This window comes from Euprymna scolopes, chromosome 2, assembly GCF_053919585.1.
Source record: "Euprymna scolopes isolate OS-2025 chromosome 2, ASM5391958v1, whole genome shotgun sequence".
Lineage (NCBI taxonomy): Eukaryota > Metazoa > Mollusca > Cephalopoda > Sepiida > Sepiolidae > Euprymna > Euprymna scolopes.
In genome coordinates this window covers 76,184,153-76,210,805 of record NC_136483.1, presented here as the reverse complement: position 1 = coordinate 76,210,805, position 26,653 = coordinate 76,184,153, and the positions used below count along the sequence as shown (strand labels likewise).

At 28.9% G+C, this 26,653-nt stretch overlaps 1 protein-coding gene across 1 annotated transcript in view; it reads left to right on the top strand.

Annotated features, from left to right (window-relative positions):
* The window catches only part of LOC145292576 (proline dehydrogenase 1, mitochondrial-like), a 138,188-nt gene extending 119,674 nt beyond the window's left edge, over positions 1–18,514 (top strand). The window contains exons 10-13 of the mRNA XM_080138738.1: positions 9,661–9,756; positions 10,472–10,656; positions 14,080–14,168; positions 18,250–18,514. Coding sequence (XP_079994864.1) covers positions 9,661–9,756; positions 10,472–10,656; positions 14,080–14,168; positions 18,250–18,446 — 567 coding nt within the window. The 3' untranslated portion in view covers positions 18,447–18,514. The remainder of the gene's footprint in view (positions 1–9,660; positions 9,757–10,471; positions 10,657–14,079; positions 14,169–18,249) is intronic.
* The last annotated feature ends 8,139 nt before the right edge of the window (positions 18,515–26,653 follow it).

Here is a 26,653-nt window from a genome sequence, read left to right as displayed (position 1 = left end):
ATATGTATGTATATATGTATATATATGCTTGTATATGTATGTATATATGTATATATATGCTTGTATATGTATGTATATATGTATATATATGCTTGTATATGTATGTATATATGTATATATATGCTTGTATATGTATGTATATATGTATATATATGCTTGTATATGTATGTATATATGTATATATATGCTTGTATATGTATGTATATATGTATATATATGCTTGTATATGTATGTATATATGTATATATATGCTTGTATATGTATGTATATATGTATATATGTGCTTGTATATGTATGTATATATGTATATATGTGCTTGTATATGTATGTATATATGTATATATGTGCTTGTATATGTATGTATATATGTATATATGTGCTTGTATATGTATGTATATATGTATATATGTGCTTGTATATGTATGTATATATGTATATATGTGCTTGTATATGTATGTATATATGTATATATGTGCTTGTATATGTATGTATATATGTATATATGTGCTTGTATATGTATGTATATATGTATATATGTGCTTGTATATGTATGTATATATGTATATATGTGCTTGTATATGTATGTATATATGTATATATGTGCTTGTATATGTATGTATATATGTATATATGTGCTTGTATATGTATGTATATATGTATATATGTGCTTGTATATGTATGTATATATGTGGTTGTATATGTATGTATATATGTGGTTGTATATGTATGTATATATGTGGTTGTATATGTATGTATATATGTGGTTGTATATGTATGTATATATGTGGTTGTATATGTATGTATATATGTATATATGTGGTTGTATATGTATGTATATATGTGGTTGTATATGTATGTATATATGTGGTTGTATATGTATGTATATATGTATATATGTGGTTGTATATGTATGTATATATGTATATATGTGGTTGTATATGTATGTATATATGTATATATGTGGTTGTATATGTATGTATATATGTGCTTGTATATGTATATATGTATATATGTGCTTGTATATGTATGTATATATGTATATATGTGCTTGTATATGTATGTATATATGTATATATGTGCTTGTATATGTATGTATATATGTATATATGTGCTTGTATATGTATGTATATATGTATATATGTGCTTGTATATGTATGTATATATGTGCTTGTATATGTATGTATATATGTGCTTGTATATGTATGTATATATGTGCTTGTATATGTATGTATATATGTGCTTGTATATGTATGTATATATGTGCTTGTATATGTATGTATATATGTGCTTGTATATGTATGTATATATGTGCTTGTATATGTATGTATATATGTGCTTGTATATGTATGTATATATGTGCTTGTATATGTATGTATATATGTGCTTGTATATGTATGTATATATGTGCTTGTATATGTATGTATATATGTGCTTGTATATGTATGTATATATGTGCTTGTATATGTATGTATATATGTGCTTGTATATGTATGTATATATGTGCTTGTATATGTATGTATATATGTGCTTGTATATGTATGTATATATGTGCCTTGTATATGTATGTATATATGTGCTTGTATATGTATGTATATATGTGCTTGTATATGTATGTATATATGTGCTTGTATATGTATGTATATATGTGCTTGTATATGTATGTATATATGTGCTTGTATATGTATGTATATATGTGCTTGTATATGTATGTATATATGTGCTTGTATATGTATGTATATATGTGCTTGTATATGTATGTATATATGTGCTTGTATATGTATGTATATATGTGCTTGTATATGTATGTATATATGTGCTTGTATATGTATGTATATATGTGCTTGTATATGTATGTATATATGTGCTTGTATATGTATGTATATATGTGCTTGTATATGTATGTATATATGTGCTTGTATATGTATGTATATATGTGCTTGTATATGTATGTATATATGTGCTTGTATATGTATGTATATATGTGCTTGTATATGTATGTATATATGTGCTTGTATATGTATGTATATATGTGCTTGTATATGTATGTATATATGTGCTTGTATATGTATGTATATATGTGCTTGTATATGTATGTATATATGTGCTTGTATATGTATGTATATATGTGCTTGTATATGTATGTATATATGTGCTTGTATATGTATGTATATATGTGCTTGTATATGTATGTATATATGTGCTTGTATATGTATGTATATATGTGCTTGTATATGTATGTATATATGTGCTTGTATATGTATGTATATATATGCTTGTATATGTATGTATATATGTATATATATGCTTTGTATATGTATGTATATATGTATATATATGCTTGTATATGTATGTATATATGTATATATATGCTTGTATATGTATGTATATATGTATATATATGCTTGTATATGTATGTATATATGTATATATATGCTTGTATATGTATGTATATATGTATATATATGCTTGTATATGTATGTATATATGTATATATATGCTTGTATATGTATGTATATATGTATATATATGCTTGTATATGTATGTATATATGTATATATATGCTTGTATATGTATGTATATATGTATATATGTGCTTGTATATGTATGTATATATGTATATATGTGCTTGTATATGTATGTATATATGTATATATATGCTTGTATATGTATGTATATATGTATATATATGCTTGTATATGTATGTATATATGTATATATATGCTTGTATATGTATGTATATATGTATATATATGCTTGTATATGTATGTGTATATGTATATATATGCTTGTATGTGTATATGTATATATATGCTTGTATGTGTATATGTATATATATGCTTGTATATGTATTTATATATGTATATATATGCTTGTATATGTAGGTATATATGTATATGTATGTATATATATGCTTGTATATGTATGTATAATGTATATGTATGTATATATATGCTTGTATATGTATGTATATATGCTTGTATATGTATGTATATATGCTTGTATATGTATGTATATATGTATATATGCTTGTATATGTATGTATATATGTATATATATGTATATATGTATATATGCTTGTATATGTATGTATATATGCTTGTATATGTATGTATATATGTATATATGCTTGTATATGTATGTATATATGTATGTATATATGTATATATGCTTGTATATGTATGTATATATGTATATATGCTTGTATATGTATGTATATATGTATATATGCTTGTATATGTATGTATATATGTATATATGCTTGTATATGTATGTATATATGTATATATGCTTGTATATGTATGTATATATGTATATATGCTTGTATATGTATGTATATATATATATATATGCTTGTATATGTATGTATATATGTATATATGCTTGTATATGTATGTATATATGTATATATGCTTGTATATGTATGTATATATGTATATATGCTTGTATATGTATGTATATATGTATATATGCTTGTATATGTATGTATATATGTATATATGCTTGTATATGTATGTATATATGTATATATGCTTGTATATGTATGTATATATGTATATATGCTTGTATATGTATGTATATATGTATATATGCTTGTATATGTATGTATATATGTATATATGCTTGTATATGTATGTATATATGTATATATGCTTGTATATGTATGTATATATGTATATATGCTTGTATATGTATGTATATATGTATATTTACTTGTATATGTATGTATATGCATGTATATTTGCTTGTATATGTATGTATATGCATGTATATTTGCTTGTATATGTATGTATATGCATGTATATATGCTTGTATATGTATGTATATGCAGGTATATATGTATGCATATGCGTGTATATGCATGTATATATGTATATGCATGCAGGTATGTACATGTGTACATATGTCTGTGTATATATGTATATTTATATATGTTTATGTACATTATATATAAGCTCAGAGGTGTATAAGTGGTAAAAACAGGATAAAAAGTGCTCACTATATTGGTAGAGCTGAATATGTTTTTATTTCACAACTTCAAGTGTTTATTTAGTCCATTACAATTGTTTCAGCAAACTTTTTTCTGTTTGCCTCTTCAAAATGGACAAAGCTAGAATGAGAAGGAAAAAAATTGGGTGGGGGCTTATCTCGTGGATTTTGAGAGGGGAGGAGAAATATATGAAGAAGTAAGAAGAATAGAAAAGGATAGCGGAAAATACATGAAAAGGAGGTGGGGGTAACATGAAAGAAGGAGAGGGGAGGAAAGAAAGGTAGAGAGGAAGCATACATTTGCATCTTGGAGACTGGTCAGTTGGGTTTAAAGATAGTGGGTGTGGGATCAATTTTTTTAGGTGGGTTGACTGTCTGCAATACAGGTGTGGGTCGGGATAGAGAGTGGGGGTTTATATAGGGTGAGAGGTTGTTGGTGGGCGAGGTATCTCTTTTGGTCGCATTGTTAAGATACAGCCAAGTTAAATGTATTTTGAACATACGTCCTACTTGATTAATATAAACTTTGTGGGAATTTTGACTATGGAATTTGTGATATGGTGGGTTGTTAAATTGAGGTCTAGATGGTTGCATTTAGTGTTTGCGGCAATTACATGTTTTAGGTATGAGTTAGAATTAAAAGTTAGAGAAATGGAGGGTTAATAATTGGAAAAAATGGGAAACTTTGGGGTTTAAAGTTGGAGAGGAAGTGGTGATTTTGTGGTGTGAGGGAGGTTGAGAGAAAAAGGGGGGGTTAAAGAGGTATGCAGACAAGGACTAAGGAGGGGATGGTGATGTTGTGAAAGCTAATTAAGCAAGAAAATTTCAAAATTAAAAAGTTGAGAATGGTGTGGAGTTTGGGGGGGGGGGGGTTACGAAGCTGTACAGGTAATTGGGGTTAGTTATAATACTGTATGGATAGACATAAAGCGAAATAAACGTTATACAAATGTAAAAGATGGGGGATGGGCAGTGGATAAAAATGTTACACAAAAGGCCCGGTCTAAGCCAGGTTAACATGCTAGTATATATATGTGTATATACATATATGTATTTATATAGATAAAAATGTGGCACGCGTCTGCGGATGGAATGTGTGGAACATGATAGCTAAACCAGAATTGTTTCAATATTTCTCACAAATGTAAACAAAATTTGTTATTGTTTGAGAAAGATTGTAGCAGTTAAAGGAATCTGGTTATGTTGATGTTCTTAAAAGTTTACAGGAAAAAGTGACACAAAAAAGATTGGCAGATGGAGATTTGATTGTCAACCAAGCAGACACAACATATAATTCTCTCTGTCGCTCTCCCACTCCTCTCTCTATCCACCATAACAGAGAAACAACAAGGAATAAAAACGGACTGTTGCTTACACCAAATGCGTTGTTGTGTATTTGAATTCTAAAAAAAGGTTCATAATATAACAAAGATGCGTTGGTTGGCGGTTGTAATTAATTAGTCGTGAACTGTAATGAGTCGGGTAGTAGTGTTAATATTTATAGTGTCACACTAAGAACATTTGATGTTTTTCTCAATTTTTGCAATTATTGGTAAGGAATTATCTAGTGTATATGGAGGAATGGGGGTTAAAGATTTACAAGTATTGGGTTTGATGTTTCTCGGTTAATAAGTGTAGGGTTAAGGGTATAAGGAGAGGGGGGGTATCCAAATAAGACTAAGGGGTTATGGTAGCATTATGAGTTTATGTGGGGTTTAGTGAGGGTTAAGTAATAATACGGGTGGTTATAAGTATGGATGTTTGCTGATGAGACAAAATGGATAATAATATGGAGTTATACTGGAGGTGGGGGTGTGATTAGAGATGGGATTGTTGATGGTTGTAAATTTGTAGTGGTACGCTAGAGTAGGTGGGGTGTTAAATGTGTAGTTATTAAATTGGTAATTAGGTTAAGAGGTTATAGTGGAGGGACTTTATTAAAGTGTGAAATTGCTGAGGAGGTTGGGTTTGTAGTGTCTGCAAATAATTGCTGTTTCATTTCTCATATTTAATAATTTATTTCTATCTTTGAAATTAATAAAAAAAAAATTTTTTCGTATAGGCAGAGGAAACGGGGAGAGTTTAAAGATTTACAGGTGCTAGATTTTTTTAAGGATCTCTCAGTTAATGGTAGGTGTGAGATTATTTTGAATCCGGTTTAAGTAGTGGGTAGTCAGTGAGGTTTTGTTGGGGTGGTTAAGGTTATTAAAGGAGCATTTATGGACTCTAAATCTGTCTTTAAATGAAGTTCCAGCAAGTCTGATGTATTTTTTGTCATTAGGGTTTTCCAATTATATATATATATATATATATATATATATATATATATATATATATATATATATATATATATATATATATATATATATATATATATATATATATATATATATATATATATATTATATATATATATATAATATATATTATATATATATATATATATATATTATATATATATATATAATATATATTATATATATATATATAATATATATTATATATATATATATAATATATATTATATATATATATATAATATATATTATATATATATATATAATATATATTATATATATATATATAATATATATTATATATATATATATAATATATATTATATATATATATATAATATATATTATATATATATATATAATATATATTATATATATATATATAATATATATTATATATATATATATATTATATATATATATATAATATATATTATATATATATATATAATATATATTATATATATATATATAATATATATTATATATATATATATAATATATATTATATATATATATATAATATATATATATATATATATATATAATATATATTATATATATATATATAATATATATTATATATATATATATAATATATATTATATATATATATATATAATATATATATATATATATATATATATATATATTATATATATATAATATATATATTATATATATATATATATATATATTATATATATATATATATAATATATATTATCCAATTTTAGGCAATTATAGCTTTGTATACTAATTCTGTGTATAAGTATTGTTTGAGTGGACAGCTTAATTTATTTGAGCAATTGCAATTTTTTTGTGTTATTTTTATAATTGTGGTCATTGTTGTTGCTGTAGAGTAAGTATTCTGTTACGTTTTTTAATAATTCTTTCTAGGTTGTCACTGTAACTGTAACTGAGTTTTATGGTATTTTTATTGAAGATTTTGTGTAAGATGTTGTTTGGGGGGGGGGGGGGGAATGGGTGTTAAGTCGAAGAATTTTTTCCCCAGTTTGGTTTTGGTCATTATATTGGGGGGGGGGGATACATTTTCTAGGTCTGTGTTTTTTATTGTGTTTGTTGGAGGGAGGTATAGTTAATGGTGGTATTAGTGTATCCACTTTCTTTTAGGGCTGCCTCATAAAAGGGCTTGCGTTAAATAGTTCAGGTTTCGATAAATTGGTGCTGATTTTTTTTCAATGGATTTGGGGATGTGATTAATGTTTTGGGTGATTAGATAGTGGATGTATATATAAGGGATTGGTGCTATCTTTAGCATAGAGTTTATAAGTGTCGTTTGTGGGGTAGCATCAAGGAAATGTATTGTTTTAATATTAGATTTCAATATTAAGATTAATTCTATTCATTTCTCTAATTAATGCGTTCTTAGTTCTCGCATTTGGGTCTGGTGGTATTTCCAACAGTTAATCTGTCATCTCTATAGAGGTCTATGTTTTTGTTTATTATTTTTGTTAGGTTGTAGAGGATAAAAAGGCCACTAAATCAGTTGCTTCTGCAGAGTCAAAAGGACCCATTGAAATGTCAAAAAATCAGCTTAGTTTTTTTTTTTTTTTTTTTTTTTTTCCATTGTTGGTTTTGACTGAGAAGAACAGTTTTTCTACTTTTTTAATAATGTAGATTTAATTAGGCTAGATATCAGAGGAGGGATGCAAATTCTAAAGCTTCATCAAAGAGTTCTTGTGAAATAGAGAAGTAGTAGCTTTCAATATCAAACTGGATGAAAGCAGCTTTCTTTTTATTTGGGATATTTGTGAACCATGTTATAGTGTCACTAGTGTTGATCCATTGGTTTAAGTTGTAGGCATTTTTAATTTTTAAGTTTATTTTCTTTGTGATTTTTTTTACTAATTTTTCCTATTTCTGGTCTTGTGGGGTTTATAAGTCTGGTTTGTGTTTTAGTATCAAATCTAGGTTTATGATCCTTAAGCAGAATGTATGCTTCCTTTTCATGCAGTTTTCCTACCCTGTTGCTAATGTTAAGCTTATCAGTAATTGATGCATTTGCATTTCTTAATTTTTTCTGAATATGTGGTAGATATCACTTTGTTAAATTCTTGAATTCAGCCTGATGCTTTTTTTAGTTGAATTTCCATTTGTGCATATTTTCTTGATTTTCGATTATCCCTTTTCAAATCCTTACAAATTTAAAGCAAATACTTTCCGGAGCTTATACGGTTTAGCAAAGACATTAAAAAAAATGAAGATAAAAAAAAATCTCTGATGTACGCGTCTGTTATGGAGTGAATTTCTCATTAAAAAAAACCCGCTTAATTTGATCAAGTAGTTTTTACAAAGAAAAATCAAATTTTAGTGAGGGTGATCGCGACAACAGACTTGAAAATTTTAGCTGCAAAGAAGATACAAGGGAGACAACTTCATCTAATTCTTAAACTTTGTCAAAATGTACATGAAGTTCTAATAATTTTATTAATAAATTTTGTAGCAATTTTTTGAAAGGGAAACAGAAAGGCAAAAAGAATACCTACAATTGAAAACTGTAAAAATAATGCTAGCAAACGTCAAGAATTAGATGGAGTTATCTCGCCTGTACCCCTCTTCATAACTTCATTTCCAAGATGGCTGTTGTCGCAGTTGTCCTCACTAAAATTTGATTTTTCTTTGTAAAAAAAAAAAAAAAAAAAAAAAAAAAAAACTTAATCGAATAAAACGATTTTTCTTCTTTTTTTTTTTAATCAGAACTTCATTGCATAACCTGCAAGTATATCATAAAGATTTTTCTTTTATCTTCATTTTTTTAATGTATTTGCATAAGCACCAACTTTCTTTTGCTAATTTCTTTGATTATATAGTTCTTTTCATTGGTAGTTCTTTTCCACGAGCAGTGATATTAAATTCTAGTTCTTGCAAATAATCTCGACACTGCAAATTGCTGTAATTGGTGAAAAAATACTAAGTATTAATACGAAATTAAAAATTAGGACTCAATTGTTTTCATAATTACGGGCTATACATAATAGTACAAATTATTTCATGCAATAATACATATATATAAATTTTTCATAAAATATTTGATAATACTCTTTTTGCATATAACTAGATGCAGTTTAGTAAGTTATAAAAATATATTTGTGGCAATTAGACTACATGGGCTTTAGTGTTTCATTCCTTATAGAAAATCGTCAGGCTATAATGATCTTACCTGACGATTTCCTATGGAGATGAAACATGGAAACCTCTGTGGAGCTAATTGACATAAATGTATTTTTATAACTTACTGTATTGCTCTATCAAGCACAATTGAAATAAATATTGAAAATTGATGCATAAAATATATCTCCTTTAACATTTTATGTGCACACCTGAAATAATTATATTCTTTTCTGTTTTTTAGTCCTCATTAAACACCATTAAGATTGATCTTGATTTATCCAGACGAGAAAACTTCTATTTTGGTGCCAAATTGGTACGAGGAGCATACATGGAACAGGTAATCAACTTGGCTTTTTATTCTTCATGATTTCCTTTTTCCTTAGAGTTTCAAAGTTTCAAAAGTTCTTTGTTTTTAATTTTTTTTTTTTTTTTTTTTTTTTTCCTTTTTTATTCTGTTGTATTCCAAATAAAAATGTCAATACATAACAACCAACGTTTTTGGCATCAACTTTTCACCAAAATATTTTGGGAACAAAATTTTCATTCATCAAACAAAACTTTTATAAAGCCCCCCCCCCATAAAGTGTTCCATCTGTGGAGCACAATACTGTAAGGCTGTTTTCCTGCTGATTACAACATGATCATTTTCAAGTCCAGTGTTAATAAATTTTTTATGTGATCAAATTCTACCCATTGCATCTATCATTTCCAATCCTTTTATGATATTGTTCAGCATTCAACTAGCAAACTCATTAACTTTAACATTTGAGTAGTTTTTGGCCTTCATAAATGGTGATTCATTAGTATAACAATAACTTTTAAAAAAATTTTTGCTTTTTGAAATGAATAATTTTCTCAAACATGACTCTTTTTTTTTTTTTTTTTCCTATTCTCTTCTTCCTGTAATTCTTTTGTTTTAATATTTATTTATTTTTTCATACTTTTAAATTCCCTTTATATATTTTTTTCCTTTTATTCATTTAATAAAATCAAAATTCTATGCCTGAAAATTCCCTGTGTTTTTTATGGGCCTCGATCTTGTCTATTTTTAGGAGAGAGAACGCGCCATGACATTAAATTACGAAGATCCCATTTTTCCAACTTTTGAAACCACCAGTGAGAATTACCATCGGGTTCTTGAAGAAGTCATGGAGACCATTCCAAAAAGAGAGCGTGGACAAGTGTCTGTGATGGTTGCTAGCCACAACGAGAAGACAATAAAATATACAGTAGAAGCGTAAGTTGCTGCCATCTTTGTTATTTCTTTACTTGCAGTCGAAATAAACACTTCTCGTAATTGTGCAATTTAACAACAGCCTCTTTCTGAGTTTTAACCAGTAAAATTAGTGATTCAGAAACAGGTAATAAAAGAAATGTCTTGTTGAATATATTTCAAATGCCATAAGAGTCCTTATTTATCTCCATGAGGTCAGTTTTTAACGTGAGCAAAATTCAGCTCCATAAAATAGGCACTCTGGATGGGAAAAAAAATAAAAATTGTCTACAGTCAAGTTGGGTTTTTCCTTTATTGACCAAAGTAAAGAAAAGATGAAGTGCAGTATCAAAACGGATACTACACTTGGATCCAAATGCCATAATCTTCAAGTAATTCTTTTTTTCTCTTTTCTTTCTTCCTCTCACTCCATTTTCGCTCTGTCTTTCACTCTTTTTCTGTCTATTTTTTTTCTCTCTCTCTCTGTATATATATATATATATATATATATATAAAGCTGAATGTGTGTGTGTCTGGTCATGAATAGGCTCCTATATGGTTGACTATTTTAAAAACTGATTACATATAATGATAGAAGATGTATCGAGACATAGGAATGGGTGTGTTTGATCTGGCAGAACGGTGGTTCATTAAAATTGTGGGGTCTGCGTTCGTGCCTTGTCCACAAAGTATGGAAATAAAAAATTTAGAAATTAAAAAAAAACGTTTACAAGTGTTTTTGATATAGATGTACATAAGAATACTTTGATAAGTATGTTTTAACTTAATAGGGATGGTATAATAAAATTGTGGGGTCTGCGATCGCGCCTAGCCTCCATAGAATGGAAATAGGCACAAACTTTAAAGACTTTTCATATCTATCTGCATAAGTATACTTTGATAATTATGTTTCAGTTTAAAGAAATATGGTATAATAAAATTATGGGGTGTTCGTTCACACCTGACCTATAGAATGGAAATATGTTACAAAGTTTAACAAGATTTTTTAATATAAATCCACAGAATATTGTGATAAGTGTTTCAGTGTGAACAGGTATGGTATAATAAATTATGGGGGTTATTTATTTTATTTTTACTTTCATCATATTTTGCTTTGGTTTTGATACCCCCAAATTCCACCCAAATTTACAACCCTTCCTTTTCATAACCTATCATACTTTCATAAATCAGAGTCCATTTTCTGTAGGCTATTTTTGAACCCAATCAACGACGGATACTTTTGCTAGTATATATATAATGGGAAAGAGCTATGGTTCCTATTTATTTGTTTATTTATTCATGAACTCCAGCCTTACATAACCCAGAGTACTTAGTTAAGTATTTATCTCCCTCCCACTGCAAGATATGACATAAGTTTGGAAAAGCCATTGTGCAAGGTTGTGTTCACTCTGTAAGTCAAAAAAATGTCTGAGTAGTCTCATTAGCATTTCTCAGGTGACTAAACAAAAAAACTAACCCCCTATCGAAGAGAGAAGATAAAACTACACTGAATCATACCTCTGCCCAACAAATGCAAGGTCGCCACCTGCTCAGGAATGACTCAGCCTCTGCCAAACTTGATCTGAACAAAACTCAGTCAGACTTTGCCATTTTATCAAATGGATACAAATATTATTGTGGGGTCTGCATTCTCGCTGGAAACAAAAAAAAAAAAAATTCAACTAAAAAAATTCAATTAAAAAAATTCAATTAAAAATGTTATAGGATTGTAATAAAAAAAAAATCTTTAAATACTAATATGAAGTTCAGGTATTGGAACAGGAATTCAAAGGGACCCTCATTCATTCCTGGCACAGGGTTTGCCTCAAGAAAGTTAAAGTCTAATTGACTGAAAATGTTTTTCAATTTTTTTCAATTAAAATCCTTTCACCCAAGCAATACTAAATACTTCAATAGTTTAATAGCATAAGATGTATAAAATAAGAAGGCAAAACATAATATGGTGTTGGTGTTATTAACTGGGCACACAACAAAAGAGGGTTCTTTATTCAGCATCGGACAATTTGCTGTGTTTTACTGCTAGTCTAAAATAAAATTGAAAATCCTTCAACATCAAAAAAGGGCCAGAAAATTATTGCTGGTTACATCTGAAGTCTCCTTCTCTCTGGAGACAATGGATACACACTAACAATCTGTCTTCATGATGAGATTATAGTGTAAGAAGGAACAAAAGCGTTTCAGGATTCCTCTCTGACCCCTCTTGCGGAACTGAGGGAGAATATATAATATTAGTGTAAATGAAGAGCAATTTTAAAAAAGAAAAGAAAAAAAAAGAAAATGCAGAATTGTGTATTTTGTTCAACCATATATGATGACTATTACTACTACTACTACTACTGTCACTACTGAGAAAAAGAAAGATCTTTAGAACGTCTGAAGAATAAAGAAATTAATGTAACAGGTTTCATGACTAATACGACAGCTACTACAAAGAAAAAAGTGCTCGTCTGAGTTCCAATCTATGGTCCCCCCCCTCTCTTGCCAAACTTTCATGAAAAACACTTGTCTAGCTGAAACCACTATTAATTTCCCTGGCTTTTTATCTGTGCCTAAACCTAAATGTGAATTCCATGAACAAAGCTTCTTTCTTAGAACTGCACGCCTGTGGAACACTCTTCTGTTTCTCTCTTTTCCAGCTGACTACAATATGGTCGCCTCTAAATCCAATGTGAATAAGTGCTTGATGAGCCGTTCCCTTAAGTAATCCAATTTCCACTACTAATGATTATTAGGATATTGTCCTATTGACTACCGTACACTCATTAACCTTTATCCTTGAGTCATCTTCGGGCCTTGATAAGTGGTGACTCCTTTGTATAAAAAAAAAAAAAAATCAAACCAACTTTACAGTTGGCACTATACCTACTGCTGCTGACAACTAAAAGAATTATTACTAATGATACACACATGATTTGTTGCAGTGGTTATAGTCAGAGGACAAATAATTCATGACTATATAATGCTGCAGTACATCTGTTGAATAAACTTGATTGTTCTGTACTTTGCCAAAATAAATTTACAAGTGTTCAAATGAAAATTTCAAAAAGTTTAATTGGTGGCACTACTCTTGGTCGACCCCAGTGCATTTCTGATATTTTAATGTAACCGCTCGTTTTATTACATACAAATTTTCGAGACTACGTGGTGGGTATATCCAGTAAATCAAAGGCAAGAGAGATGCAAACGCTTGCACTTAAGAAGACAGTAAGGATCTTTTTAAAAAAAAAAAAAATCTCAGTTGGAATGTCTGAGATAGAGGGTGAATGTCTGGCATCTCCAACAAGAAAATTGGAAAAAAAACAAAAACAAAATGGTGACATATGCCCCCAAATGTCCCATGTAACATCTTACATCTCTTCATTATAATTATAAATAACTTATGTTGATACCTAAAATGTTGACGCTTTTTGATTTGTTTATTTCTAGGATGAAAGCTCATGGTATTAAACCAGCGGACAAGCTCATCTGCTTTGGTCAGTTGTTGGGGATGTGTGATCAAGTCAGCTTTCCTCTTGGTAAATTTCCTTTATTTAATCAATATATATATCACTTTTTGAAATGTATTTAAAATTGTACTATTTTAATTGACAGATATCTATCTACATAGATGTATATCTATCTACATAGATGTATATCTATCTAATAATCTATGACACTTCATGTTTGTACATATGTTGTCACCGTTCACGCGTGTTTTTTTAAAAAATGAGATCATCCAAGCAGCAAAAATGGTGATTGGTGATTAATCTGGTATTGCGGAGAGAACAATTCCAATTCTATCCATTTTAAAATGAATTGTTCCAAAATCCAATTGTCATCCTGTGAATTAAAACCATACAATTTTAAATACATTTCAAAAAGTAATATTTATTTTATCGAGTTGAGCTGCTCGTTATATAATTGAACTTGCAGGACGCCTAGCATTGCCTGGTTATAAAATACGCATGAATATTATATTTTCATTCATACAGAAAATGAGACACGTGCATGTGAGTATTATGTTTTTTCTAAACAGTTCACTTCTTGTGAGTAAAAAAAAAAATTCTGAAAGGCAGGCAAGTCAAGTACAATAATCTTTAGGCCAGCATGACACATTCTTGAAAATGTGTTTTTAATCCTACTTATTCTTACCATAAGTGTAACATAATCCCCCATTGAGAAGCGTTAGAACTACGCTGAGGTAGCTTTGTATTCCCGGATGACGCCAGATAACCCAAGGATTTAAGATAGAGAAGATAAATATACATATTTTATTTCATGTCAAAATAGATATTGTTTGAAAATCAGAGAAATGTTTTTTTACGGCTAAAAGTTGACGACAGGAAATTTCTCTAAGAACCTTGTCTAGCCTTAGATGAACCCAGAGTCGGAGGTCAGAATTGACATCTGTCCTTGAAAATCATACTTAGATTTCAGTGTGAGAATTGTACCCACGCAAAACACTGGGGCTTAGGATTTCGTGGAGATTTGTGGCGAAATCTTATTGGCTAGGGAGAAGTACTACTCCATCCACTTACCTTACTATAAATACAACTGTCGTGTTAAAATTAATGAGAAGAGCGAGAAGAGTTGAGTCGAACAGAGTTCAGATCAGAGTAGAGAAGAGACGTGACCCCTCCCCACCTCATCCATCTGTCGGTCGCTGTCTGTGAAGAGAGTTGAGACTTTGAAAAGAACTTAAAAAATCTGAATGAGAATTGTAAAAACATTTGTACATATTTTTATGAGAATTAAGCTTTTGTAGATAGACTACAATTGTTGTCTTTCTTCCTGCCTGCCACTTCGATATTCGCTTTCAGCATACCAGATTATGTAACAACCTCCGAGGAGTCTAGACGACACATGCCAAGAATCTAGAGTCCTAACCACCTCCTCGAACGAGGCGTTACATAAGGAAGCTGTCACCTTTCACGGCCAAACGTGCAGTCGTGAAACAGTTGATGAATAGATAAAAATCTGATGAAGTTTGATATACAGGATATGGAGATTTGGGAAAATCTTTGTAATCTGCTTTCAGCCAGAAATTTGGCTGTTAAGAGGTCAAAGTTCAATGATTTGACCTTTGAAAACTCTACCAAACTCCTCCGCCAATTTTGGGTATAAACAATTGAAATTTTAGATATAGGTTCCTTGGACATAGATCTAACTTATAACTTGACTTGAGCCCAAAACAAATGTTAAGGGATCATAATAGGGGTCAAAGTTTAAAAAAAGTTTGACCTCTGTGGTCTCTACCAAATTACTCAGACAATATCTGGTCTAAACATTTGAAATTTTACATGAAGGGTATTCAGAGATAGGGCAAGCTTTTTAATCGGTTTGGGTTGAAAATTTGAATTACCAATATATAAATTTATGTATGTATGTTTGCAAGTCTGCCTAAAACCTTCGACAGAGGCGACAGATTTTCACAAGATCAGTATCGTTTTGAAGCTCGACCCTTCAGACAACAAATATCGAAAAATTGGCCAAAAACATAAATTTTTTCACCCTCACCTGGGCACTTTTCTACAAAGAGGGGTCGCTTTTTTCACTGATATTTTCAAAAGTCATTCCTTCTTTTCGATTGTCTAGTCTTAATTTCAACCTAGGTCACTTCCAGTTTGGTGGTGGTCGTAACCGCAAAGACGTCATATTTTTTTCCCGTTCTTTTCCTCCTTCGCGGTACGAGTTCGAGCCTGCCTTCCTACTACCACTTTTTTTTTTTTTTTTTTCTCAACACACACACCTCCAAACACCCGGGCACCCATGCTAGTATATCTATAAAAGTGAGATTTTCTGTCTATGTGTGTACATTACCCTACCAAACTACGCTGTCAATTTTCAGTCTACAGACTCAAGATTTGACGTAAGTGATATTGAGATTTGGGAAAATCTTTTTAATTGGTTTTCAGCCAGAAATTTGGCTGACAAGGGGTCAAAGTTCAATGATTTGACCTTTGAAAACTCTACCAAACTCCTCTACAAATTTTGGGTCTAAACACTTGAAATTTTAGATGTAGGTTACTTGGACATGAATCAAACTTTTTAATATATATATATATATATATATATATATATATATATATGAACAGTACATAGGGCCTGAGCAAAGCCGGACTGAACTGATAGTATATTAGATAAATGCGGAAGTTTGTTTTTTCACTTCTATATTACCATAAACACTTATTACTGTTATATAAATCAATAATACAATACAGTATTTTGAAAAAAAAACAGCATATATAGTATTGACGAAAGACCTCGTTGTATATTTGTTTAATTTGCGTAACTATTTAAACAATCACTAATAAATTAATGTTTGGTGTTCATTTGCATTTTTTTTTTATCATATATGTGTATATATATATATATATTCAATAGTTTTGCCAATATTAACATGTATTAATTAAAATAATTTAATTAAAAGAAGATTAAGTATGAAAATCTTTAAAATGTTTATTAATTTGTAAGGGAGATAATTTAAATGAAACTAACGTCTTAACTAGTTAGATTTCCGGATAATGCATAAGAGCTTACAAAGAGAAGACCCACACACTCCATCACTCAGGCAAATTGATTTCTTTCTTTTCGATTTTTGGTTTGATTTAAAAGATAAGTAAATTTGTTAATATTTATTGATTTATATGAATAAATCTTGAACTACAGTAGCAAAATTGCTATAAAATATGGATATCAGATAAACTTTGGGATAACAAAAATGATTACTTTAAAATAACTACCAATAAAAAAAAATTACTTTGGAATAGCTGCCAATAAAAAATTTTGGTGCTTGTTTATAATTGGGCCTATAAAAAAAATTATTTTCAAGAAAAATCTTTAAAAGTTTTTATGATGTACGTATCTGTCACCATACGAAGATGTCATATTCCAAAAATCATGTAAATCGATCAAGTAGTTTGTTTTTTTTATTTAAGAAAATCAAATTTTATGACACATTTTATCAAAGGATTTGTGCGCCACAGTCTCAACAAGGACAGACAATTGACTTTCCACCCTTGAGAAAAATAATTAAAAATTACCATTTTCAGAGGTGCTGAAAATGAAAATAATGTTTACAATTCTGGCAAACGAGTACTTTCCAAGACATGAAGAAATTTTAGTTTTAAAAAAATAGGGGATCACTTTTCCTGACCCCCCTCTCCCAACAAAAATTCTGTTTACATGGAGGGGGGGGGGCAGTTGACTTTGAAAAAAAATGGAAAATCCTTTTTTCTTTTTTTTTCTTTAATATAATATCAAACACTTTTTTTTATAGTACAAATTTTTTTTTTTTAAATGTTAAGATAACTTTTAAAGAGAATGTCGAAAACACTTTTTTCTTCTTTTTTTTTTATAAAACAGACTTTATTAACCTAACATGAAAAACTTCGATGAAAATATAAAAAATAAATCAAGTAGTTTTGTTTGTTTTTTTTTTGTTTTTAAGAAAATCAATCTTGAAAAAAAAACATTGAAAAAATTTATTTATTGGCCCAATTGTAAATAGCTAGTCTTGCAGGAAATGAAATCTACAAAATGCATCCACAGATGCACATGTGCACGTGTATATGTATACATTTAAAAAAATTTTTTTTTTTTTTTTTTTTTTTTCAGGCCAGGCTGGCTATTCCGTCTATAAATATGTCCCCTATGGACCTGTAGAGGATGTGATCCCTTACTTGTCAAGACGAGCTATGGAAAACAAAGGAATTCTGACCAAAGTTAAGAAAGAGAAGAAACTTCTATGGACTGAATTGTGGAACCGAATTAGTCATGGCAAGTTGATCTACAGACCAAGACCCGCTAACTAAATAAGAAACTTCCCTTTCCCTCAGACAGATGGTGACTAAAAGGCAGATACGAGCAAGGCAGCTAAAAAGAATGGTCGATTCAATATTTGTATTTTTTTTTTTTTTCTTAGGAGACACAAGACTTATTTTTAATCTTTTCTTTAAAACCTTCTGTAATCACATAGGCAAACAAATCAAGATATGATCTAGTTAAGTTAAATGAATCTAATATTCTGTTTACTCCTTGTTTTAAGTGGTTATTTCTTCATTTGGAAGAGGGGGTTATACCAACTGTATCAAGAAGGTATAGGCAGGAAGTATTAAATAAATTTAAATATTTATATTTTTGATTTATTGGGGGGGGGGGGGGCTAAGATTTTTTTTCCACCTTTCCCCCCACCTCAACAAAACTCTAATTTTTTGAGTAATTTTTCCTTTCCACCCTATAAATTAAAAAAAAATGATTTTTAATAAATTTTAAAGATATGTATATAAACTCTTTAAAAACTATCAAAAATCATAAAATATCAATTCTGTTAATGATGAAATGAACAGTTTTGCACCACTTTTATGTCTCCTTATGAAGATTTGAATAAGATGTAGATGTTACTAAACCATATGCCTAGAATCCTTATTCTAATTTGGATCAAAATCTGTTAAATGATTTGGATTCTAGATAAAAAAGATCTCATATCAATCAAATATTTTAATCTTCATATTTTAATCTTCACATTATGTTTCTTGCCCCCCCCCCCTCAACAACCTCATTCAGAAACTGAAATTTGGGAAATATTTACAAACTTACTTTAATACCTATTGTTAAACTTCTATTTAAATCAGACTTCTGAATTTACCCTGATGAGCTTCCAGCCTTCCTTTGTATAAATTAAACTAAATATAGCCCATATTACGTACTCTTATACCTAGCAGCAGTGTTCCAAAATTAATAATGATTGGTCAATTATTTTCAATCTCCAACATATATAAATGTATGCATATACCTAATTTTATATATGTAATAAAAAATTCTACATGGGTAAGTTTGTCTGTGTTTGCAGAAGGTGAAGAATAAATATGTCAAATTATCTGTACATATTGAAATATAAAATTGTGTTTCCATTTTATTAGTCATGTATATACCTTGTTTCAAAGTATTATACAAAGATATGTTTTTTTTTGTTTTGTTTTTTCTCTATGCATCATGATTGTCTTCATCTCACCCCCCCCCCATATTTTCAATTGTTAAATCAATTTAAAAAAAAAAAAAAATTCCCCAGATTCCCTGGAAAAAGTTATAACAAAAAAATGTCAATCTGCATCATTTCAAAACAACTTATTGCTTTTTAAGGGGAAAAAAAACTCAGTAAGTTTAACAATTTGAATCGGACATGCAAAACTTTGAAAAACCATCTTGTCACTGATAATATTTTAAATATGGCCAACGTGAATAAATGGTGCAAGACACAAGGGAAATAAGCATGTTCGTAATATTCCACAAGGGAAATAACTCCTGTCAGCTTACTTTTTTTTTTTTTTTTATAAATGGTAAAAATAAAAGTGATACTTATTATGGAGTTGGGTCTTGTGGAATAGTACGAGCAGACTTATTTCCCTTTTGTCTTGCACCACTTATTTACATCAGACATATTTTTAAAAAAAAATCTGATGTAATGAGATTTTGTCATTTTGCATATGATTTAAATTACTATAACTCACTATTGCTTTTTTTTTTATTATTATTATTATTGTTTTGAAATGGTGCTAAATGATATTTTTAGGATTCTCTTAAAGTTAATTATTAAATCATTGGTGTTTGTGTAGAATAGTAATGTTTTAAACCAATGCATTTCACATGATAACATTATGTATTTACTTGTCATGTTGAAATTAATATAAATTCCAAAAATTATGGAAAATGATTTAGTAGAAAAATAATTACGAGTAAAAATGAAAATTGTTGATTAATAAAGTTGTTGCATGTTTTAATGTTGAAGGGTATCCAAGATCCAGGGGTAGTAACTGCAATTGATCATTTTGACTAAACAATTACAATCCAACATTTTTAAATACAAATATCAGAAAGTAATTGTGGTTGATTTTTTTTTTTTTTTTTTTTTTTTTTTTTTGTTAAAAATACATCGAGCACATGTTCTACTGGATCATTTTTTGTAATTTTTAAAATTCATACTAATTTCAACATGACACAAGTGCGTAGTGTTTTCACCTGAAATGTGTTGGTTTAAAACCTCACTATTCTACACAAACACTAAATCATTAAACACTGTGACCATTTTTTTTTTTTTTTTGATACCCTTCAAAAATCACCAACTGTTATTAAGTATGCTTTCATAAAACACCCTGAATTATTTAGGTTTAATTTATGAATATATATTTTGTTCTCTAAAGAGATACAAAAAACTGATCCTATCCTTATGAAGCAATGAGTTTTTGTCTTTGGCAGTAGTACCATTTATATCATGAAGATTGAAAGGAAGTAATAGTATTTACAAAATAATACTGTTTGTAAAGTAGTGTCCTTTACAAAGCAACACTATTTGAAATTCATTACTTGTTATTAATGTTTGAAATTAGTACTATTTCGAAAATAATACTATTTACAAAAAATAATAATGCGAAAGATGGTATTATTTGGAAGAAGATTGTATTATTTACTGGGTAATACCATCTAAAGGATAGTACTCTTTAGAAAGTAGTACTATTGTTTAAATCTTCCTTTTTATCCCCATAAAGAATAGCTAAAATTTATTGATTAAATTTTATGCACTGAGGTGTATGTGATATGTATCCATTTTCAGGTGGTATTATACAAAAACAATGATTAGTCATATGAAATCTTAGGTTTCATATCACTAATCACTTTGTTTAGTATCACTTAAAAATAGATCTCTCTCTCGATTATGTGTGTAAACACATAAATGAGCTCTCTGAATTTCTCTTAAACATATATATAAACAATAATAAATAATTAAGAGGTTTATTTTGTAGTATTTAATTATTTATTATTTTTATAACTCTATCTGAAAGGAGATCAAGCCCTTTTGCGTGTACAAGATCTGCTATTTTGGATAAGTTCTGACCCAGAGGTTGATTTTTTTTATGTTATTGAGATATATATATATATATATATATATATATATATATATAATTATGAAAATTAGCCTCTACAATTATTCAGAATTAACTCAGGAGTCCAATATATACTTGAGTCTTTATTAAAAACTAATTTCGTGGGAACAGGTTTTTTTTTTGTTTTTTTTGTTTTTTCTTTCAAAAAAAAAAAAAAGGAATCCTCCCTTTTTTTCTCTCCATATTTTTGTTGTTTCTTTTTTTATTCTATTAATTTTTTTATTTATTTTTTTTCTTAAGAAAAATACTAATTTCTACATTTTTATGAAATAAAGATCTGTCATGATTTTGTTTGATTTTGGTGGTCAGCCCTTTGTGTACAATTCTGTTGCTTTATTTTGTTCTTGTTTTTATCTTTACCCGGTTTGCAACGAAAAGCACAGGCTCACTTCCAACCTTCATTTTTTTTTTTTTTTTTTTTTTTTTTTTTTTGTCTTCCCACCCTTTGATGAAACTATAAAGCCAAAATTCAGCCAACTTAAATATAATTATCATCATTATTTGATTGTTCAAATTGTTGAAACTTTTGCTAAATATTAACAAACATCTTTCTTTTTGGATTCTGTATTTTTTTTTTTTTCTTGGGGGGGGGGTCAAAATGTCAAAAATGCTGGCAGCTATGTTTTTTATTTATCTTTTTTTTTTTTTTTTTTTTTTTTCATCAAAAAATTCCAAGAGAAAGGTGGTGCCTAATATTTTGTAACGTTAATTCTTATTAAATCCAATTTGAATATAATTTTTCAATCAGATTTGTTTTTTTTTTGGGGGGGGGGTCATCTTGTCTGCTTTTCCAGTTATTCATGCTACATTTACATATTGTTTTATTGGATAAAAATATCCTCGTTTTTTAATTCTTTTATATTATTTGACGACCATATTTTAATTTAATCATAAAATTGATGGAAAATAAATATTTAATAAATATTTTCTTTTAATCTTTACCAACTTTTATAAACCGTCCCAATTCATTAATTTTCTCAATGCAAGCTTTTTTTATTTATTTTTTATTTTTTTTTACAGCATTTTTCTTTACACTATGTTGATTACAATAATTTAAAGTTCTTCAAAATTTTTTCAAAGTTTGTAGTCAATAAAATAACGAAAAAGTAAAATCTTGTTCACAATATTTTGTTAACAGCATTTTTTTGTGTTTCTTAAATTGATGATCTCAAAATATTTTGCACTTGTAGAAAAGTTATGTAATCGATTTGACTTGAAGAAAAATGTTCACTTTATCAAAAAAATATAAAGATAATACTCATCTCAATAATGAATTCAAATTATAATAATAATAATAATATATTTCTCTTTTCTTTGTTTTTTCTTTTTTAAATTCTTCATTAGTATTTGTTCAAAATCTGCCAAAAGTTCAGATGATAGTTATTTACATGAAATAAGTCCTGGTGACAAGAGAACCTCCTTGGAGAAACTTTAGTTTACTCTTAAGAAAAACTAAAAAAATCAAAAGATTCCTCTCCCTCAAATTGGCCAAAATTTTTCAAATATCTAAACGTACACTCATTAACTTTTCTCTTAAATCTAAAAAATAATTTTTATTGATGGTTGTTTACACTTTTCAATTTGGTGTCATGCTTCACTTATTTTTTATCATTAACCTTATTTCAATACTTTTTCCTGATATCTTCAGATGATGGATGAATACTCTCGCTCTCTCTCAAAATGCAAAAGGTTATTTTCCTTGTGGCAATGTCCTTTTTTGTAGAAATCTTAAATGTTTTGAGTGTTAATTTTAATCCTGTTCTTGAGTGACAGGTTTCTAGATTGAGTGATGTTCTCTTCCCCCTCCCCCAAGACAAGTCCCATTTTTCTGGAGGTCTCTACTAAATTTTCCAGCAAAATATTAACATTTTACCAAAATTTTGTATTAAACTTTCTCTATTTATCATCTTGTTTTATTATGAAAATATAATTGTCAATTTTTTTTTTTTTGAGGTGACAAATTATTTGCTTTTTTCATATTCAGACTATCATCTTGTTGGGTTTTTTTTTTCTGTTTGTTTTTTTGGGGGGAGTGGGGGTAATCCCAACAACTTGGCTTGTCTGTTGGACATTCAGAACCTTGAACCAGATTTTTTATTCAATTTAGAGGCTGAAAGTTATTCTTCCAAATTGGGTACTTTGTTATTGATCACAATTAAAATTCACATTTCAAGTAAAAACACTTGGATGTATTTACGTGTCATGCAGAAATAAGTATCCTCGCCAAAAATTAGGAAAAAAAATGGTCAAATAGAAGATCGTCTAGAACTTTTTATTAAAAATGAACATCAGTCTTATCATATTTTTCCAATCTGCCATTGATAACGGAAATACTGAAAGTTCCCATAAAGCAGGAAAGTTCAATCATTCTTTCATTTAATAAGTAAAAGTGAATGACATAAAATGATAAAACTTCGATTTACAATAAAATTGATTTTTACTTGCAATTACTCTTCTACTCGATCAATTTTTCTAATTTTTGGTGAGGACACTTATTTCTGCATGACAGGTAAGTACATCAAAGTGTTTTTACTTAAAATGCAAATTTCAATTGTGACTAGTAAAGAAGCACCCCAAATTCTATTCCCACTTAATTGCATCATATAAAAGAAATCTTTTTTTCAAATTCAAACAAATTTGACGCAATAATGTTAAAAAAGATCATAAAATATAAAAAGTGGAAAAATTATACAAAAAGAAAGGATCAGTATTTTAAATTTGATCATCGAAGACAAAAGAAAAGAAAGCAAATTTGTAAATTGAAAATCTGGTTCAAATTTACAAGTTTCTACGTCTGCCAAATCATCCAAATGTGGAGAAAAAATAAACTATAAAAAAAACAAAAAAAAAAAAACTAAGAATATTTTTCATCCAGAGTAAAAAAAAAAAAAAAAAAATACGAATATAAGAATAGCATGATTTTTCTTTGGATTGTTATGTCCGTCCTCATTTCTATTGATACTATGTTTCAACTGATGTACTCTCCAGCCTTGTTTAAATGTATGGTTCATTTATGTAAGATGATATTTGCCATGCATTTATTGTATTGTTTATTTGCACACCGTGTTAACATGAATTATTTTAGATTCATCGTACATCATATTTACATACACAAGAAAATCATCACTGTATCCTTTCACCCATGATTTAAAAAAAAAAATAATAGATTGTCCAATTAGGAAAGATCGTGATTAGTGATTAGTCTGATGTCACTAAGGTTTAAAAAAAAAAAATTTTTAATTTGACTTTAACAATTTTAAAATGAAATATTCCAAAACCAAATTATGTCAAATCATTGACTAAAAGAGTACAAATTAAAATACATTTCAAAAAGTGGCATTCGTTTTTATTGACTAGAAGATTATTTAGCTGACAAAAAATTATCACAGTAAGACAGAATATTGTTTTAAAAAGCATTAAATTGCTACAATTTTTTATAAAGAAGAAATGTATTTGGTTTATCTATTTATCTGACAATAACAATTATTTTTATTGCAGAAAAGTAATTTTATTCTTTAATAGTATTGATTGTGATAGGCATTTATTATTTCCAAAGAAATGTTTATCAACAGTAAATTATATAGATTGATGGAGAAAACGCTAGAATTTTCACAGGGTCATATGATTAAATGAATAATGCATCTTAAGAAAGCCAGAGAACACATCAGTCGAAACATTGCATGAATATTGATGTGGACAGTAGTCTGAAGAGAAACAATGCTTCTCACCCCACCCCCACAAAAAAACTATCAATTTAGTGGATGCTGCGGGCTCAAGTTTTTATTGTCTTCATTTTCTTGGTTTGTTAATCTTTCCAACTAGCTGAATCTGAAACTTGTCATCCATTTTTTTTTCTACAGCGTTTATTCCACACAACAGGATATCCCCCCCACACACACACACACTAGATTTCTATGTCCACCATGGTTTGGTCAGGATGAAGTCCAGCCGTTCCTGAGATCTTGGTGAAAGGTATCCAAGCACATTTGTTTCAGCCGTCCTCTCGACCTTTTCTCAGAGGTTTCTATCTTGAATCTTGTGTTGATGACGGTATTGCCAATTGTGTGCTGTACATGTTTGTACCAACGCAGACAAGTTTTTCTTGTTTAGTTTGATGTTGGGATAACTTTATAATGGTGAATATGGATATTTTGAACGTGGTCGTGTCTGGTCGTGACTGGAAGTTCAATGCAATATTTTCATCTCTGTGACTGATAGTTTTCTTTCTGCTTTTTTCATTGACGCCCAAAATTTGGAGCCGTACAAAGCAGTAGTTCATCTCAGGAGATTTTGGACTTGGTTTGATTACTGATCCGTGGATTATAACGAATGCCAGTGGCAATATGCCATTTCAGCCATGCAGCATTGATTTGAGCAGTGATTTTGCTTAGGATACTGCTGCTGATAGTTGAACCGAGATATTTGAAACCCTTTGTCCTAGGAAAATCCTTTCTATCCATCTGGATTTTCCTTCTCTTGTTTTTATCGGTAATCAAGTACTCGGTATTCCTGGTGTCCAGTCTTAAGCTGAACCGTGCGAATCAGATCTGTAATCTAATCTGGGGAATTTGTGTTCATCTACTTATTAGAACTCAATCTAGTTTTCCAATCTTGGCGTTTGTCTTGTACAAACATGAATGGTCTTCAAATACATTCAGAATGTCAGAAAGAGTGTTTTTCTTATTTTTTTTCCTGGAAAGCGTCCTGTCAACTTGATAAACATTCAAACATGTCTTCAGAGAATGCTTATCAGCCATTGACAGTTTGGTAAATTGTTTTCTGAATGAATTTTGAAATGTCTGACTGGAGATGAGGAGAGTGCTCCGGATGGAACCGGCGATGCCCAATTAAGTAATTACTAGTATTGAGATGATTAATCAGAAAAAATGGAGCTTTTTGGGGTGTATCAAAATCTGAAAAAATGGTGCCTATTTTTCTAATGCCAAAAACGATTCTTTTTAATTGTTTTTTTTTTTTTCTTTTTAACTTAATTTTGTATTGCTGATACTAATGATAACTATTTATTGATTTTAATCTACCATTAAAACTAAAATCAATATATCCCACCATAAATGTATTAT